At 40.7% G+C, this 17,994-nt stretch overlaps 1 protein-coding gene and 1 non-coding gene across 5 annotated transcripts; both read left to right on the forward strand.

The window, feature by feature from the left end:
- The first annotated feature begins 452 nt into the window (after positions 1–452).
- rbmx (RNA binding motif protein X-linked) lies at positions 453–17,789 on the forward strand. 4 transcript variants are annotated; one of them, XR_011343084.1, is made up of 10 exons: positions 453–560; positions 2,398–2,518; positions 3,436–3,542; positions 4,192–4,354; positions 7,869–7,997; positions 8,080–8,191; positions 9,495–9,623; positions 9,713–9,804; positions 12,124–12,224; positions 15,620–17,789. XR_011343084.1 is itself a non-coding variant. In XM_069893551.1 (9 exons), the coding sequence occupies exons 2-9, from the start codon at positions 2,410–2,412 to the stop codon at positions 10,702–10,704; spliced, it is 1,149 nt and encodes a 382-aa protein (XP_069749652.1). In that variant the 5' UTR covers positions 453–560; positions 2,398–2,409; the 3' UTR covers positions 10,705–11,061. The 4 variants fall into 4 exon arrangements, 3 of the variants coding, with proteins under 3 accessions (XP_069749652.1, XP_069749654.1, XP_069749653.1); XM_069893551.1 differs by lacking the exons at positions 12,124–12,224; positions 15,620–17,789 and adding an exon at positions 10,397–11,061; XM_069893553.1 differs by lacking the exons at positions 12,124–12,224; positions 15,620–17,789 and adding an exon at positions 9,946–10,380.
- On the forward strand, positions 8,936–9,007 carry LOC138742203 (small nucleolar RNA SNORD61). The gene has a single exon (XR_011343992.1). It is a non-coding gene; the product is annotated as a small nucleolar RNA SNORD61 (small nucleolar RNA).
- Positions 17,790–17,994: the final 205 nt, after the last annotated feature.

A 17,994-nucleotide genomic window follows, 5' to 3' on the forward strand; every position in this document is an offset into this window, starting at 1 on the left:
CTCTCAACAGACATATTCAATAAACTCAACTCCCACAGCTATCTTGAAAGCAATTCTCACCTTATCACACGCAATGAACACCTTTTGTCTGTTGGTCTGTACTCCTCCCCCTCCCATTCTTCCCCCTCTCTTTAATTCAGATGCCTGTCTTTTATCATTCATCGCTTGAGGAAGGGCTCAGGCCCGTCACGTCGGTAATATGGTCTGAATTTCTGCAGTATTTCTGTGTTTTGACTCCAATCACAACGCCTGCAGACTTTCCCTTCCAAATGCACTCACATACTGTTTGTCCTGAACGTGGATTTGGAAAGATGATCGGAGGGAGTTGGGGGTGGTGGGTCTCAGTCTGATTGATGCGATGTGGACCAATCACTGTCCGAGGCTAGTGGACGGGGAATAGGGTGCCCGCCTCTGACATCCGGGGCTGAGAGCCTCACTCTGGTGGCGCGGCGGGTCTATAAAAGAGGCAAGGCTCAGCCAGCGTCCATTTCCTTTTGTGGCGTAGGTGGAGGGAGGTTGTTTCGTGGTTCGTAAAAGCTCTGTAACTGCCGAACGATTCGGTAAGTTGGTGAGTCTGTGGTGCCTAGGTAGACTAGCCAGTCGATTGGAGGAACCGGTCTACGGCATCGTTGGGCGCCTGTTCACGGCGGTTATCTGGTTGGTGGGGGAGGGGAGTCCGCCATGTTGCGATGGGAAAGTCGGAGAATGAAGGGTCCTGTTACCGTGCGTGGGGTTGGCGCTCGATCACCCAGTATTCCGGTCCAGGCGGTGGACCCGTATGTGCCGTTAGTCGTTAACGTCGTGGTCGCCCCAGCGAGGCGCCCATGATGGAGGGTGGCGCCGCCATTTTGTGGCTGGCACGAGGTGGCCCGCTCACTATAACGATGGGCAACCACCGCCTTCCCTCGGCCTCTGGCCACCCGGAGGGCAGCAGGGCGTTTAGTATTTTCCAACCTGAGGACAAAGAAGGAGAGCCGTGCCCTCGCCGGGCAGTGAGGAACGGGGTCCCCATTTGAACCGCCGAGCAGCCAGGACCCGACAAGGAAGGGTCAAGTAGACGGGCCTGTTAGGTTTTGGTGAACTGTGATGAGAAGGGCTTAAAATAGATGAAGTAGTCCGTCTAGGTCAGGGATGGGCAACCTTTTAATTTCTAAATTGGATGTACTGCACGGTGACAGACTATTTCAGCCCACTAGTCCGTACCGCCCAATTAACCGACAACTCCGGTACATAGGGCCGAAATGGTCTGTTACTGTGTTTTGTCTTAATTAAAAGGTTGCCCATCCCTGGTGTAGACTATTGGTGTTTTATCCATGCTGCTTTTGTTTCTTCATTGGAGGTAGCGGAGAGTAGAAAAGCCATAGAGGCTCTATATCAATCTTGAAGAGAGTGTGTGCCTTGCAAGAGCTAGCTTCATTTTCTATTCGATGCATGATCTTTGGATGCACCTGTTCTGGTTATGCAGGTTACCTCAGTTTGTGCCCATAATAGACTACTGTGCATGCTGTCAACATTGGCTTTGGAATTGCTCACAGATGAATAGTTCCAGTCCATTTGCCAGAATATGAAGGTCTAAAAACTAGTAGGCACAGGTTTAAGGTATGTGGAAACCTGAGGGAAGCATTTTTTCCACACAATGAGGTAGGTATGTGGAATGAGCTGCCAGAGAAAGTGGTGGAGGTAGTACAATTACAACATTTAAGATATGGACACTTGTGTGAGTAGAAAAGCCTTGGAAAATAGACTTTCTATTCTATAGACTAGCTAAATTGGGTAATTTGACTGCTGTAGGCAGGTTAGGCTAAAGTACTGAATAGTTTCTCCTCACATTTAATTTTCATCTCATAGTTTGGCATTCACTATTTGAGATTACTCGGCTTCTTTGTCATATTTCCCTTGATTCTTTTCACATACTTGCTGTGAGGAAAAGAGCCTGAGCCTGTAGACTAAACCGTCCAAGAGGTGGGAACAAATGCAGGGACAGAAATGCTCTTATTGTTTCAGTTGAGTTTGCAGTTATGTCAAAAAAAAGTTGATTTCTAACCAAGATTCCATAAATATAAGCTGATCAGTTTCTCATAAGGATTTACCTTGGGTTTTGTATTGATCAGTGTTTGAACCTGGAGATATGTTGCCAAAACATGACTTGTCTATTAATTTGTGAATAACTATTGCGGGAAACTGCCTTGGAAGGAATCGGGTCTTTTTTAAATGGATTCCAAGTAGAGACCTTGAGATTTTTGAAGAGCAAATGTTAGCTAATAGCATTGGCATGGTTGCATTTAAGATTATAGGAATGTATCTTTAAATGGTATATTTTGATTGCTGTGTCCTGTTGCATTACTTGATTATACATAACACTTAAAGTTGATTAACATTGATGTTTGTTTTGTGTAGGTGACTATCAAGATGGTGGAAGCAGATCGTCCTGGAAAACTCTTCATTGGTGGCCTTAATACTGAAACAAATGAAAAAGCACTTGAAGCAGTGTTTGGAAAATATGGAAGGATAGTTGAAGGTACATCATAAGTTGGAGGTTTAGAATTGCATTCCTGTGCTGAGATGTATGAAATTAAGTGCTATCTGGCATGTTTTGCTGGTATGGAGTTGTGACGAAGATTGATAGGAGAGTGGACAGCTAGGGTGTTTTGTTGACATATGTGAGGTTGTCTATTTTGGTGGCAATAACAGGAAGGAAGTTTATAATCTGAATGGTGACAAATTAGGAAAAGGCCATTTTTGTTATAGAAGCAGGGAAGACTTACTGCAGCTGTATGGGACCTTGGTGAGGCCATACCATAATTGTTTCTTGCAGTTTTTGTCTCCTAACTTGAGACAGAGGTTTCTTGCTATGTGGGAGTGCGTTGAATGATTCTGGGGTGGGGGGTAGGGGCAGGACTGGCTTATGAGGAAAGGATGGATAGATGGGTTAAATCCATTTGATATAGAAAAATGGAGGCAATCTCCTGGAAAATTCTGATATGTCTAGACAGGTTAGATGCATGAAGAATGTTCATGATGTTGAAGTCCACAACAAGAGGTTGAGGCATACTGTGGTAGCAATTTAGGATTCAAAAGAGGAGAAAATATTACCACAATTTTTGAGAGAGGTTGGATGATGCCCTTGTGGCCAAAGTGATAAATGGGTGTGGAGAAAAAGTCACATGATCATAGTGAATGGTGCTGCAAATTCAAAGGGCCTAATGGCCTACTCTTACATATATTTTGTGTTGCAAGATCAATATGGTTTCATTTGAAGTGATTGGATGGAGGATTGATGTTTATTCAGAAAATATCAATCCAGTTAGTTAAAGTATTTGGGGAACTGATGCACAGTATCAACAATGAACATCTCAAAGAGCAGATTTGGGGACTGGTCATTACAGGAATTTATTTGCATTGACAGCTTGTAACTAACTTGTATCTTCCTTTTAGTTCTGCTAATGAAAGACCGTGAAACAAACAAATCAAGGGGTTTTGCTTTTATTACTTTTGAAAGTCCTGGAGATGCCAGGGATGCAGCCAGGGACATGAATGGAAAGGTGAGTTGTTGCATTGTGTCATGGACAACATTTTAGGGCTTTGTATTTAACTGTGATGAACAAGTAGGAGACGGTTAATTCAAATGTTGATGGAACTCTTGTTGAATTGGAGGCTTTGAGCTTTGAATTTACCGTCTGCATGCTATGTTGGGTCATCTTGACTATAAATAGTTTACTCATAAATAATGGCGCATGTTTTTACGTTTTACAATTAATTAGAAGGCATGTTGACTGACTTTCAGTTGATGGTTTTCTTTGTGCTTGGGTTCAATTACCAGTACTTGATGAAATAGCAGTTAGGGTTAGCATTCTTGAAATGGGCATGTGCTTTATCATCTTATTCCAATACTCCAGTGAAAATGTTGTAATAATTTTTCAATAATTCTGGATTCTCCGCCATAATTGCAGTTTCTGGAATTATGGAAATTAAGGAAATACTTTGCCTTAATTTGCTTCCTTCTTTGGAAGGGATCATATCTTGTATTTTTCTCAATTTAAAAAAAAAAGATCTACATAGAAATTTGTGGCTTGCCTCCAATTACATGTGAGATCATATCTTTGAAGTGTCTTAATTCAAATATTGTAAAATTGAATCCATTCCTGAGTGCACAACAAACATTTTCATTACTCCCTCTTAATTTTTTTAAAGTCTTTGGATGGAAAACCCATTAAAGTAGAGCAAGCTACTAAACCTGCATTTGAAAATAGTGGACGACGTGGACCACCCCCACCCCCAAGAAGCCGTGGTCCTCCTAGGGGGATTCGAGGTGGAAGAGGAGGTAGTGGAGGAATGAGAGGCCCACCTCCCAAAGGTAAATCATCAGAATCTGACTATACAAGAGTTAACGGGCAAATCATTTGCACTCACTAGTCAAATTTCTAGAGATATTTTTAAAATTTAATAATTCTTGAAAAAAAGAACTAGTTAGGTTTTGAATTAATGAACAGTTTCAGACATATTGGGGGAATGTAAACTAAAATTAGTATTGCTGTGTTCATACTCTTGTTCTTGTTGAACTTGAATTTGAACATTTTGCATTGACTTGCTGATCACTAATCTTTTGCGATCCTGAACAAATTTGAGAGCAAAATGTTGATTTCCTTTCACGTGCATGTACTTTCTGCTCTAGAATTGCAATAAAAATATTAATTTACTTTATATTAAATTTCTTTGGAACTTTGCAAAAGTTATTAGTTGCAAATTTAATACAGCCTTAATAATACTGTCCAATGAGGTTCCCACGTCACTAAAACAATGTTTTAGTTGAAAATTGTTGGCATATGATCTTGGTACTTGGGAAATGGGTAGTAATAAGATGTAAAGAAGAATTAAGGCCTTTTGGCCCATTGAGTCTTCACCATTTGAACAATGGCAGTGTTTTTCCTCAACCCAATTCTGCCTTATCCCCAAAACTTTTGACATCCCTATTCAGAGCCTATCAATCTTCACTAAGTATATCCAGTGACTTGGCTTCCACAGCTCTGGATGAAGACTTTTCCTCCTCTAAAGGGGCATCCTTTTATTCTGAGCCGGTGTCCTTGGATCAGAGTTTATTCCCCCACTACTGGAAATGTTGTCTACATCCACCCCTTTCAATATTTGTAAGATTTTAATTAGATCTTACCTCATCCTAAACTTCAGTGAATACAGGTCCAAAGCTATTGAAGGTCATCATGGGTTAATCTGCATTTTTGGGGTTATTCTGATACCTTCTCTGGATCAATGTCTAGAGATGGGGCCTAAAACTGCACATAATATTCCAATAGGATCTCACCAAATCTGTTCTGTTAATCCTGCACTGGAACTCCCATGCCCCTTTGGAGTTCTGAATTATCTCCTCTTAGAAAATTGTCTTGTTTATTTCTACTAATGTGCATGATAATACACCCCTGCAACTTGTCCATTCTCACAACTCTACAAGTCTTTCTGCAGACTTCCTGCTTTCTCAATTTATCTGCTGGTGACCACCTCCACCTATCTTTGTACCATCTGAAACCTCGCCACAAACCCATCAATTCCCTCATCTGTATTGTTAACATATAATGTGAAAAGTACTGGACCAACACCTCCTCTGTGGAACACTGTTAGTCATTGACAGCCAGCCAGAAATGGCCCCCTTGGTTTCCACAGTTTCCATTTTTTTTTTGATCCATGCCTTTCAGAAGGTACCGTGGACTCTGATCTTTTGCAACCCATGCTGCATCCTGTCAAAGGCCTTCTGAAAATCCAAGTCCATTGAATGGATAAGTAAGCAGCATGGATTTGTGTGTAGGAAATTGCCACAAATTTGATTTTTTTTTTTAGGTGATCAAGAGGATTGAGGGCCAGGCAGTGAAAATGGTACTTGTGGGCTTTAGCAAAGCCTTTGACAAGGATGCAGAAAAGTGTGATAAGGAAGTTGCCATGATTGGAGGGAGAGATTTGATAGGCAGGGGCTTTCCTGCATGGAGTCCTGATGGTTGTGAGTGACCATAGAGGTTTAAAAATTCATGAGGGGTAGAAATATGGTAAATCATCATAATGGAGTCTTTAAAATCGACATAGATTTAAGATGGGGGAATTAAAAGGCATTTGAGTGGCAACTTCAGAGAATAGTGAGTTTGTGGAATGAGCTGTTGGAGGATATGGTTCATGTAGAGGTAATTGTTCTTTTAAAATATTTTAATTGAAAGAAATATTACATTTATATATTTAGATATGTAATGCAATACAGATTGAGTCATATAAATTATACATTGTTTTATATAATTCACAAAAAAGTGAAGCCCTTATGAGAATTTTACCTTGTATTCTAATATTGAGATATACATTTGATTATCTAAATAGACCAATCTCTTATAGTTGTAGAAAAAATAAAAATAGAAAGAAAAAAATCCATACTAATCTAGCCCTTCTCACTAAAGGTGGTCACCAGCAGATAAATTGTAAAGAATAGCGTATCTAATTATGTTCAAAAGACTTTCATTTTCTCCTGGGATTGTTTCTGTCCCAAGAGGAATATTGCCAAATGCAGGGTCAGACAACTTGTTGACATGTACGAGTGAGACTGAAGGCTTGCTTTCTGGCTTGTACATTGTGGTGGAGTTTGAGTGTAAGAAAAGATTTGTGAATATTTATCTATAGAGAGGATGATAACAAATTTAAATTGCTACATTTTTATGATCTGTATCAACTTAAAAAGTGCATGTAAACCAAGTTTTAGTGATTTTTTTTTGTTTTCCTCGTTCCCTCTGGGTGTTTGACTTCAGGCTCCTGTACCACCTCCCTGATGGTAGGATTGTGAAGAGGGCATGGTCTGGGTGGTGGGGATCCTTGATAAAAGTCACCAACTCTTGTAGATGTCCTCAATGGAATGAAAACAAATGTTCAAGATGGCACCTGCTGAGTTCACAACTCAGTATTTTTTTTCTGTCCTCCGTTGGCCCCTCAGTCAGAATGCTCTCCATAGTACACCTGTAGAAATTTGCAAACAACATTGATGACATACCAAATCTACTAAAACTCCTCACTTCCGAGCCTCCTTCGTGATTGCCTTCTCACGGAGGCTATAGGACTTGAAGTTTTTAACCCTTTCCACTGCTGACCCCTCGATGGGGACTGGTTTGTGTTCTCCCGATTTCCCCTCCTGAAGTCCTTGGTTTTACTAACATTGAGTGCAAGGTTGTTGTTGTGACACCTCTCAACCTGTTGATCTCCCACCTGTACGCTTCCTCACTACTGTCTGTGATTCTGCCAACGATAATGGTGGCAACAGCAAATTTTTAGATGGCATTTGAATTGTGCCTATCCACTCATGAATAGGTGTAGAGTGAGTAGAGCAGTGTGCTAACCTACTCGATCGTCAGTGAGGAGGAGGCGTTTCCAATTTGTACTCTGGTCTTCCAATGGGAAGACGCATTCTATTGTTTATTGATTAAAGTTTGTAAATGTACAGTCGCACCACCTATGGAGGGAAATAATATTTTTAATTTGATGGCCTCATATGAATGGTGTCTCCATGAATGCTGACTGACCCCATTGCTCCCAGCATTCAGTATTTATTCAGCATTTAGTTTTTTTTCTTCAAATATGATGGTGGCTTTTTTTCAAAGCCTGTTAAGATGTCATTTTGAATTTTTTTTAACTTTCAATGTGCCATTTGTAAATATTAAACTTTATCTGAATGGTGAAATTTAGAGCTTCATGAGAATAAGATGTGGTTGGGCTTAACTCTAAATGTATCAGGGCAGCACAACCACCTGAATTTGACACCACAAACCAAGAATGCAAATGCAAGTAATCCAATTTGCATAAACCAATAGCAATAAGTATTTTTTTATTTTAAGTCACCTCCAGAGGGCCACCATTGAAAAGGGGTCCTCCAGGCCGTGCAAATGGACCTCCACCAAAAAGGCCTCTTCCTTCAGGGCCGATGCGAACTGGGGGAATGGGTGGAAGAGGAAGTGGATCGAGAGGTAAAAAACATTATTCAGTAAGTTAAAATCCATTATCTCCTTTGATTAATGTGAAATTTATGTGACTGCACTTTATTGCTAGGACCTCCTTCACGTGAAAGGGACAGTTACGGGTCGCCTCCATCCCGCAGAGAGATGATGCCTTCCAGAAGAGATGAATATATTCCTCGAGAAGATTACTACTACAGAGACAAGTATAATCTTATTTGGTCTGGGGAACTAAATGGCTTTAAGCTACCGGTGTAGGTACATTTTTGGCAGAAGGATTGTCATGAACCTCAAGATGCTGCTTGAAACATAATTGTCTATTTCTCAATTGGGATATAGACGAGGGAAGTCGTAGGAGAAATTTACCAGCACAATTCGAGGCATACAGGAAAGAATTATCTGGATAAAGTGGGGAGAAATTTGCGGTTGTGTTCCATGGAACAAAGTTGAGATAAAATTATGGTTGTTTAACCTAGAGTATAAATTAGATGGCAACGAATTTCTTGTTCACAGAGGAGTTGAAAGCTCTGTCTTAACAGAGCTGTGAAGGCGGGCTTAATTGTTTTAAGTGGGAGTTGGGCACTCCAATCTGGCAGCATCAATATTGACTTCCACTTTCCAATAACCATTTCGCCAGACTCTTGCGCTTCTGTCGGAAAGGAAAGAATTGTACATGGTTACAGAAGAGAACATGAGATTAGATTGCTTTTAAATTGAGAATATGATTGTCTGCCTCTGATGTCTAGTCATGCAAAGAGCCCTGACTTTTTGCTGCCTCTGTTAGGATAAAAGTCCAGACTGCGATGCTGATCTCTCGGTCACCTCATTGAAATAGCTGCTGGTTTACAACATGCTTGGGGCAGGAACCTCCAGCCTAAATAATTAGCTTGAGTGGCATTTACATTTTTCATTTATCAATACATTTAGCATCTGCATTGGGTTTATCATAAGCAATGATGACTTCTTGAGCATTGATGGTGAGAAATGATATTGTTGCATCTCCTCTAGGAAGTTCTGAGCTTTTCCAGCAGTTGCTTTAATTAATTTCCACCTTGCAGTCACACAAATTGGGTTTATCACATGCCTAAATCATATTAGGTGGCAAACCTCTTGATGGGGTGTTCTATAATAATTGAACTGCTCTGCAAACATTTATGATGTGGAAAGAAGAGTTGGAGTGTCCAATCATCTTTGCTGTAAATTGCCAATGTTTAGACATTTTGTGGTCATGGTATCCATTGTTTGGCTGTTCACAACTGAACGCTGGAGTGAGTTCAACAATCATAGCTATAAGGAAAGAAGCTCCATTCTCATTTAACCGATTATGTTTGGATCTATCCTTGCTAGAATTTTGATCCTGTGGTTTGGATAATTGCAACGTACTTTTTTTTAAAGAAAAACAATCACAAGAACCATAGTCATTTGAGTGAGTTGATTGCACCCCACTCTACATAATGATTTGTGCTTTACAAGCTGCCATGCACCTTCTCATTGTTTTGTACATTGCAGTTACTCTAATAGAGATTACCCAAGCTCCAGAGATGCAAGAGATTATGGTCCATCACCAAGGGATTCGTATAGTTCCCGTGAATATTCCCACTCGGGTGGACGTGACGATTATGGATCACGAGGATACAGGTACGGCCAGGTTTGAGCCAGTTTTATGAAGCCATTGATTGAATTGGGCACTTTGTCTTAAACAGTTATGATGATTCATTTCCATCCAGTGATCGCGATGGATATGGTGGACGTGACACACGTGATTATTACAATGATCGCCCAAGTGGTGGCTCCTACAGAGACTCGTATGATGGCTATGGTAAGATGGCAATTAATTAGTGTCAGCTTTCCCATTGATGTAGACATTCTAATTATATTTTGGACAAGGGCATACATTTTCTAACTTGAGGGTTTCTTTGTCATGCATATGTCTTGAATTTTAAGCAATTTATTTCTACAGTGATAAAACCCAGTTGAAATCCACGGCAAATCAAATGAACTTCAAAAAAAAGAGCACAAACTTGCCGATGAGCATTATCCGACAAACAAAACGCCTAGTCATTTAAGAAAATGCATATTCAACTTGTAATCAAATAAAAATCAGTTACATGTGCATACCTAAACCTAAAGGCTGGAAATATTTCTGCATAACCTCCCCATCTGTTCCTGGAAGGATGACAATGTGAGACACTACCAAAATGAGTTAAGTCTTGCATTTAAAATCTTCATTACTTTGCTCAAATGATTCCCAATGATGGGAGCATCTCAATGCTGCATCTTTTCAAATGCTGCAAGTGCAAACAAGTTTTTAAAAATGCAAATTTCAACAAAGCTGCAGTAAGTGAGTAAATCTTATAAAATGTAAGGAATATTTCAAACGTTTCCATATGACCTGACCATTGACCCTGCAGGTAACTCACGAGGCGCTCCACCTGCACGAGGGCCACCACCATCTTACAGTGGAGGTGGCCGTTACGATGACTACGGCAACAGCTCTCGGGATGGATATGGTGGAGGCCGTGATAACTACAGCAGAAGTGATACTTACTCAAGTAGCCGCAATGATCGTGTTGGTAGGCAAGATAGAGGCCCAGGTCTTCCAATGGAAAGAGGCTATCCTCCGCGCGATTCATACAGCAGCTCAAGCCGTGGAGGAAATCGTGGATCAGGGCGTGGAGGAAACCGCTCTGACAGGGGCAGTGGCCGAAGCAGATATTAAAACTGAACTTCATATAACTTGGACCAAAAAGCCCTTGCTCTTAGTGCTGTTTTACTTACTGAAACACAACAAACAATTTGAGGTGAAAGAACTGTCAAGTGCTTTCCATGCAAGCGGATTTTGAAATTTTAATTTGGTTTGCTGTTTATTGTTAGTTTTTGTTTTTTTTAAAAAAAAAAGTCAGTTTGTACTTTCTAGTGGGAATGGTGCAGAGACTGGTTAAACATTAAAAAGGTTCATGTAATATTGGTGCTACTGTCTGTGGCTTTTCCAGAAATACATATGGATATATAGAACTAGATCTTGCTTTGTTGCACCAGTGCTATTGTGAAATAAAAACTGAAAATTTTCAGTGAATCATGTTCTGTTGTTTCACCAAACTCCTTGGGTGGGGTGGGGTGGGGTGGGGGGAGGTGATGCAAAGAAAATATTTTAGTTGTGTTTCCTTACAAAATGGGGAGGAAAAAAGTGCCCAGACAACGCAATTCAACTAACAGCAAGCAATGCCGATGAACGGTTCATAACTGCCCAATGAAACCTTGCAATTTCAAAATATACCAGTTGTATTTCAGTCTCCTCCAGTTACAGATCAACATTCAACCTCAAAAGCTCCAGTCTCAGCTGACTCTGAAGCAAGCTGGTTAAAAAATTTACAAACCATCAGCAGTGAGTATCTTTAAAAGTGATTGTTTTTAACTTCTGGCTTAAAGTGGATACAAATCTTAAAATTTCCCAAATGTCATTTAAGCACTTTTATGACTCCATTTTCTGCAAGTGTAGTATCTCACTTTAAAAGGATTTTGCTATGATTTTAAGCATTTGGCATCAAGATTTGCAAAGAATCCTACAAAGGCCTGTTACTGTTTAAAAGCTGGAGACTTAGCAAAGGCAGTTAAATCTAGGACATTATCAACCGAACCAAAGAGCCATTTTTATGTGAAAAGAGCAACTCCGTCTGGTAAGCAACGCAAACCTTTTTATATTAACCTACTAAATGAAACCCATGGTTACATACGGAAGCACTTCGCTCACCAATTATAACTCCATGTTGAATTAAAACAAAATGGAATTAACGTAGGTAATCAACAAACCATTTTAAGTTACCAACTAAATGAAACCCGATTACATAAGGAAGCCTATCAATCACCAAATATTGTCATCCTTCTGTTCAATTTAAATGAAATGGAATTCTGTACATAACGCAAAGTCAAACCTGCAAAGCAATTTTTCTGAACCACGTTGGACAACTGTTGAATCCTCAGCAGCATCAGTGGACTGACTGGAAAGACAAAGGGGGAAAAAAGTAAATTGTGATTTGAATGATTTTAAACTTTTTGAGTAGCAATTTAATGAATTGTAAATCACAAGTATTGAAATGAGTTCCTCTCAGTACATGTTTCAGTGTGTATTTTCTTACAGGATAAAGATATAGAAAATCGTTTTTGAACATTTTTGATGTGGCCATCTTTTGGGTGATGGTAGTAACCTGATCTGAAACAAGATGAAGATCATTTAATCAGGTACGCAATAATTTCCTTGTGTATTTTGATATGTGCAATTTATTTTATACACCTGCATATTTGTTTTGTGCTTGATTCAGTGCTATTGTAAAATAAAAATATCGATCCTATTAAGAACGCTTGAAATGTTATTGCAAGGGCAGTATCTTGGTTTATTCTAAGTGTTGCTGTGTTCTGAACTTGATTTTAGTGCAAAATGTGGAAAAACTGCATTCTTCTGGCAATTTCTGACTTGCCATGAAGTAAAGGTTTGCAGCCAGAACGATAACGAGTATTGTATTCAAACAAGAAATTGGCATGGTGTTTCTTGGTTGCTGCAAGGAAGAGCCCATATGGCTGACACAGGGTAGTGGTGAAGGGCAACAAGTGTGAAAGCAGTTTTGACATGTTGCACTTAAATTTTAAATTCTTGGGAGTCAACATCTTGGAGGATCTTTCCTGGACCCAACACAATAATGGCATCATGAAAAAAGCATGTCAGCGTCTCTAGTTCCTCAGGAGTTTGCAGAGGTCTGGTAAATGGGGACACCAATACCCCAGAGCATAAAAGTCTTCCAAAGGGAGTGGACACAGTCCAGGACATCACAGGCAAAACTCTCCTCACGAAAAGAACATCTACAGGGAATGGTGCCATTGGAGAGCAGCAGCAATCATCAAAGATCCACATCACCTAGCATATGTCCTGTTCTGCCATCAGGAAAGAAGTATAGGTGTCACAAGACTAGCATCACCAGGTTAATGAACTGCTACCCCTCCATCAGACTCAACAATAACTAATCAGGGACTCATTTGAGGATTATCTGTATTACATAGTTTACATTCATTATCTGTTTAGTCCTTTAATTTTTTTTAACATGTATGTATACTATGTACAGCTTTCCCCCCCCACTACCATTAAATGTTGATTCTGTCTTGCCTCCAGAAAAAAGAATCTCAGGGTTGTAAGTGATGGCATTTATGTACTCTGACAATAAATCTGAAATCTAAATAATGGTGAAATAAAAGTTTTGTGGGCATTCATGATCACCCAGTTGAGAGATAGATGAAGAACTTGAAAGGATGCAGGAAAGATGAAAAGATGTTACTGGAACTGGAGGGTTGAATGGGATAGAGTTAAAGGGTAATGATCCGAAAGGGTCCAACTTGGATAGGTATGGAATGAGTGGGCAGAAGGACCTGTTTTCTTTCTATACAATTCTCACGACAAGTTCAAGTTTAATGTATAAATAGAAAATTTGCTTGCAATCAGGTTAATGGACATGGTGCACAAAAGAAAATCCAAAATGCAGAGTTCGAGAATCAGAATGCCACAAATTACTGTGGTTAATTCAAGAGTCTTAACTATCCTTCAGTCTGGTGGTGCATGATCTTGTGCTAATCTTCCTTGCAGGATTAGGGAGGAGTGTGTGACGGGTGGGACGATCATCGGAGGTCTGGCTTTTGATGTGTTTACCATTTTGCTGGTCCACTTTAAAGTGGCTGTGCATTTGAATTTCACTTACTGCAGAGCTTTGATTCCTCTATACCTATCTGTTCTCGTCTCCATTGTCTTCCCTCGCTTGGATAACTCTCTATCTTTGCCTGGCTCATTTTCCAGAATTGTCCAGCAGTAGAACACTACAACATAGCTCAGGCACTTTGGCCCACAATATGGCCAATCTTCTTCAGCATGATGCTGAACCAAGCCATGAAAGACCCCAACAATGAAGACGCTGTTTACATCCGGTACCGCACGGATGGCAGTCTCTTCAATCTGAGGCGCCTGCAAGCTCACACCAAGACACAAGAGAAACTTGTCCGTGAACTACTCTTTGCAGACGATGCCGCTTTAGTTGCCCATTCAGAGCCAGCTCTTCAGCGCTTGACGTCCTGCTTTGCGGAAACTGCCAAAATGTTTGGCCTGGAAGTCAGCCTGAAGAAAACTGAGGTCCTCCATCAGCCAGCTCCCCACCATGACTACCAGCCCCCCCACATCTCCATCGGGCACACAAAACTCAAAACGGTCAACCAGTTTACCTATCTCGGCTGCACCATTTCATCAGATGCAAGGATCGACAATGAGATAGACAACAGACTCGCCAAGGCAAATAGCGCCTTTGGAAGACTACACAAAAGAGTCTGGAAAAACAACCAACTGAAAACCCTCACAAAGATAAGCGTATACAGAGCCGTTGTCATACCCACACTCCTGTTCGGCTCCGAATCATGGGTCCTCTACCGGCACCACCTACGGCTCCTAGAACGCTTCCACCAGCGTTGTCTCCGCTCCATCCTCAACATCCATTGGAGCGCTTTCATCCCTAACGTCGAAGTACTCGAGATGGCAGAGGTCGACAGCATCGAGTCCACGCTGCTGAAGATCCAGCTGCGCTGGATGGGTCACGTCTCCAGAATGGAGGACCATCGCCTTCCCAAGATCGTGTTATATGGCGAGCTCTCCACTGGCCACCGTGACAGAGGTGCACCAAAGAAAAGGTACAAGGACTGCCTAAAGAAATCTCTTGGTGCCTGCCACATTGACCACCGCCAGTGGGCTGATAACGCCTCAAACCGTGCATCTTGGCGCCTCACAGTTTGGCGGGCAGCAACCTCCTTTGAAGAAGACCGCAGAGCCCACCTCACTGACAAAAGGCAAAGGAGGAAAAACCCAACACCCAACCCCAACCAACCAATTTTCCCTTGCATCCGCTGCAGTCGTGTCTGCCTGTCCCGCATCGGACTTGTCAGCCACAAACGAGCCTGCAGCTGACGTGGACTTTTTACCCCCTCCATAAATCTTCGTCCGTGAAGCCAAGCCAAGAGAGAATGGCCAATCTATATATATATATTGTATCTACAAAAAAACCCTCCCTATCTCATAACCCACTATTTTTCTTTCATTCATTTGCCTATCTAAGAGTCTCTTAAATGCCCCTTTTGTGCCAGACTCTGCCACCACCCTGGAAATGCATTCCACACACCCAGAACTCTGGCGGGGGGGGGGGGGGGGGAAGAAATCTTAGCACCTAATCTTTCCTGAACCCACAGAAGTCCTCTGGTACTGCTATTAGCAAAAACATTGATTTTTCTGAGCTCACTTCAGAATTTCGTATTCCTTTGTTTCATTTGTTATTTTGAATCCTGTTTGCATTCAAGTAGTTAAATTCTTCCATTATCACCGCCTGCAACGATAATTTTTTGGTCTAATTCCTTGCCAACATAGCTCAATAATCTTTCCACAGTTGCCTGAGAAATATCAATTTTTTTTGTTGAGTATTCTTAGTTTTGCACTTGTATTCATTAACACTTTCTCCTTTCTGAGCATCTAGCCAGAAATCAAAAGCCAGTAGTTTGCTTTTTATAAAGTCTTGTTAGAATTAATACCATGATTGAGTAGCTACTATTTTTTCTTTCAGATCAAAACAAATCTGGATTTAAATGATGTAACTTTTGAACATGCAATGTGAAATTTTTGAAGAGGGCTTGAAATCCACTGGACCATTTCTCAAGAACAAAAGAAAGTTGATTTGAGGTGTATGCCACTATATGTTTAAAAGTGCATTCTGACTTTACATATTAAAGTGGCATCTAGGTTTGGATCCCATCCAGAAACCAGATGGGAATAAAAGCAGTATGTTTTTGTGCATCTGTTCTGCTGTTAATCTCACCTTTTCATTATCATTTCTCATGCCCTTCCTTAATCACCCTCTCTGCAGATCAGTTGACTGAGATATAATGGTAGAATTAATCTCATGAACACTTGTTTCCTTAGAGAGTGTTCAAAAGAGTAAAGTGGAATAGATGCTGAAAAATTAGATAAAATTGAAATATTTATTACTGTTTTCTCCTACTCTGGGCAAGCATTCACCCAATCTATTCCACTTTGTATACCCTATGAGATAGTTCCAAGGAATAAAGCCCCAGCCTGCTCTAGCTCTGGTAACACTCTGGTAAATCTTTGCACCCTCTTCAGCTTGATGTCATCTTCCACAATGACCCAAATGGGGCCTCATTAATGTTGTTCAACTACAACATGACTATTCAATTTGTATCCTTGAATCTTTTGACTGATAGTCAATGTGCTGAAAGCCTTTCTGAGTGTCCTGAGACTCCACTTTCAAGGTACTTTCCCTGTGCTAGATCCCTCTTCCACAACACTCTACCACCATTCAATGCATAGGTCTTATCCATGTTAGACCTCCCAAAATGAAACCCCTCATTTCTCTTAAATTTAGCCAATGGGCAGCACAGTTACTGCAGCAGTTACCACAATGTTTTTACTGTGCCAGTGACCTAGGTTTGAATCTGGCACTGTTTGTTATCAATGTCTACTTGGTTTTCTCTGGGAACTCTAGTTTCTTCCCACATTTGAGTGACATACAGTGTTAGTAGGTAAATTGATCACATGGGTGTATTTGGGCAGAGTGGGATTATGGGTTGGTAGGCCTTTTAACATGCTGTAGCTCTTTATTACCCAATCTACATTAGTGTATACCATGAATGGTTGAGGCCTGAAATAGTGGTGAATTAACTTGTCTCTTGGGATGCTGCATAACCTGCTCAGTTTCACCAGCAATTTTTTGTATTAACTCCCATCACAGTGTAGACTTGCTTGTGGAGCACGTCAAAGGTATCTAGTCCAAACAAAAAGCTTCAACCTTCATCCTCTGCTTTCTTCCATGAAGCTAATTTTCTGTCTGTTGTTTATCTCACCTAGTATTCCATGCAATCAAACCTTCCAGAGGAGGCTACTGTGGAACCTTCTCAAATGCCTTGCTAAAATTCTACATCTACACCTACCCTCACCAACCTTTAATCATAGCTTCAAAAATTTCAATCTGATGTGTGAGACATAACCTTCCACTTAGTAAACTGCATATTGCCCTGATTCCATGTACATCTCCTGTGTCTGCATGGGTTTCCTCTGGGTACTCTGGTTTCCTCCCACCCTACAAAAAAAACATACAGGGGTTGTAGGTTAATTGGACAACATGGGCTTGTGGGCTGGGTGGACCTTTTAGTGTGCGTATAGTGGACAACATGGGGTTGTGGGCTGGATGGGCCTTTTAGTGTGCTGTATGTCTAAATGTAACATTTTTTTTAAAATTCCAACCCCAGATGTACTCAGTGGCCTGCCATTTAAGCCTTTTCCCTGTAGCCCTTCTTGATAGAGGCCCTGAAGCTTCACACAATGTCTTTGGATTTATTTGATCAGGTTCAGGTTACATCAGGACTTTAAACGCCACCTTAATGTAATACTGAACTCAAATCACTCAAAGTTCCAAAGACTTCAATGGCTTTTTTCATAGTAAAAAAAAACTGGAAATACTCATTGAGGAAGAACCTCACCACTTGGTTCCACATGGAGTTCACTACTTTAATTCCAGAGTTCTATTTTTTCTCTGGTTATGCAAAATATATTGGGACCATCTTTGATGTTATCTGCCAGTACAATTTTTGTGTCCTTTTTTTTGCCAGTCTGATTTCTTTTTTTCAGCAATCCTGCACGTTGGTAAATGTAAAAAATAATGTCATAAATGTACATTTTTAAATGACTAAAGTTTGCAATAAATCCTGATTGCTTTGTTTGTGGAGTTCAGTTGTCTGATTGTGTCCTTTTCCATAATTCCTCGTGTCCTTAATGGCTTGGAAGATTCTGCCAAATGAGTTTGTGAGTAACTGCTGTGCTCAGAATTTGATTATTCTTGCAGGGTGATCTGGGTGGTAAGGTGAATAAGTTTATAGATCAAATAAAAATGAGTAGTAGATATTGAGGAAGATGCTAACTTCC

Source organism: Narcine bancroftii, chromosome 8, assembly GCF_036971445.1.
Source record: "Narcine bancroftii isolate sNarBan1 chromosome 8, sNarBan1.hap1, whole genome shotgun sequence".
Taxonomy (NCBI): domain Eukaryota; kingdom Metazoa; phylum Chordata; class Chondrichthyes; order Torpediniformes; family Narcinidae; genus Narcine; species Narcine bancroftii.

Bases quoted from the DNA above. Each gene is read 5' to 3' on its own strand.
- rbmx (XM_069893551.1), top strand. From the start codon at position 2,410: ATGGTGGAAGCAGATCGTCCTGGAAAACTCTTCATTGGTGGCCTTAAT. The intron at 8,192-9,494 runs GTATAATCTTAT...TGTACATTGCAG, and splicing joins GATTACTACTACAGAGACAA to TTACTCTAATAGAGATTACC. The intron at 9,624-9,712 runs GTACGGCCAGGT...ATTTCCATCCAG, and splicing joins TATGGATCACGAGGATACAG to TGATCGCGATGGATATGGTG.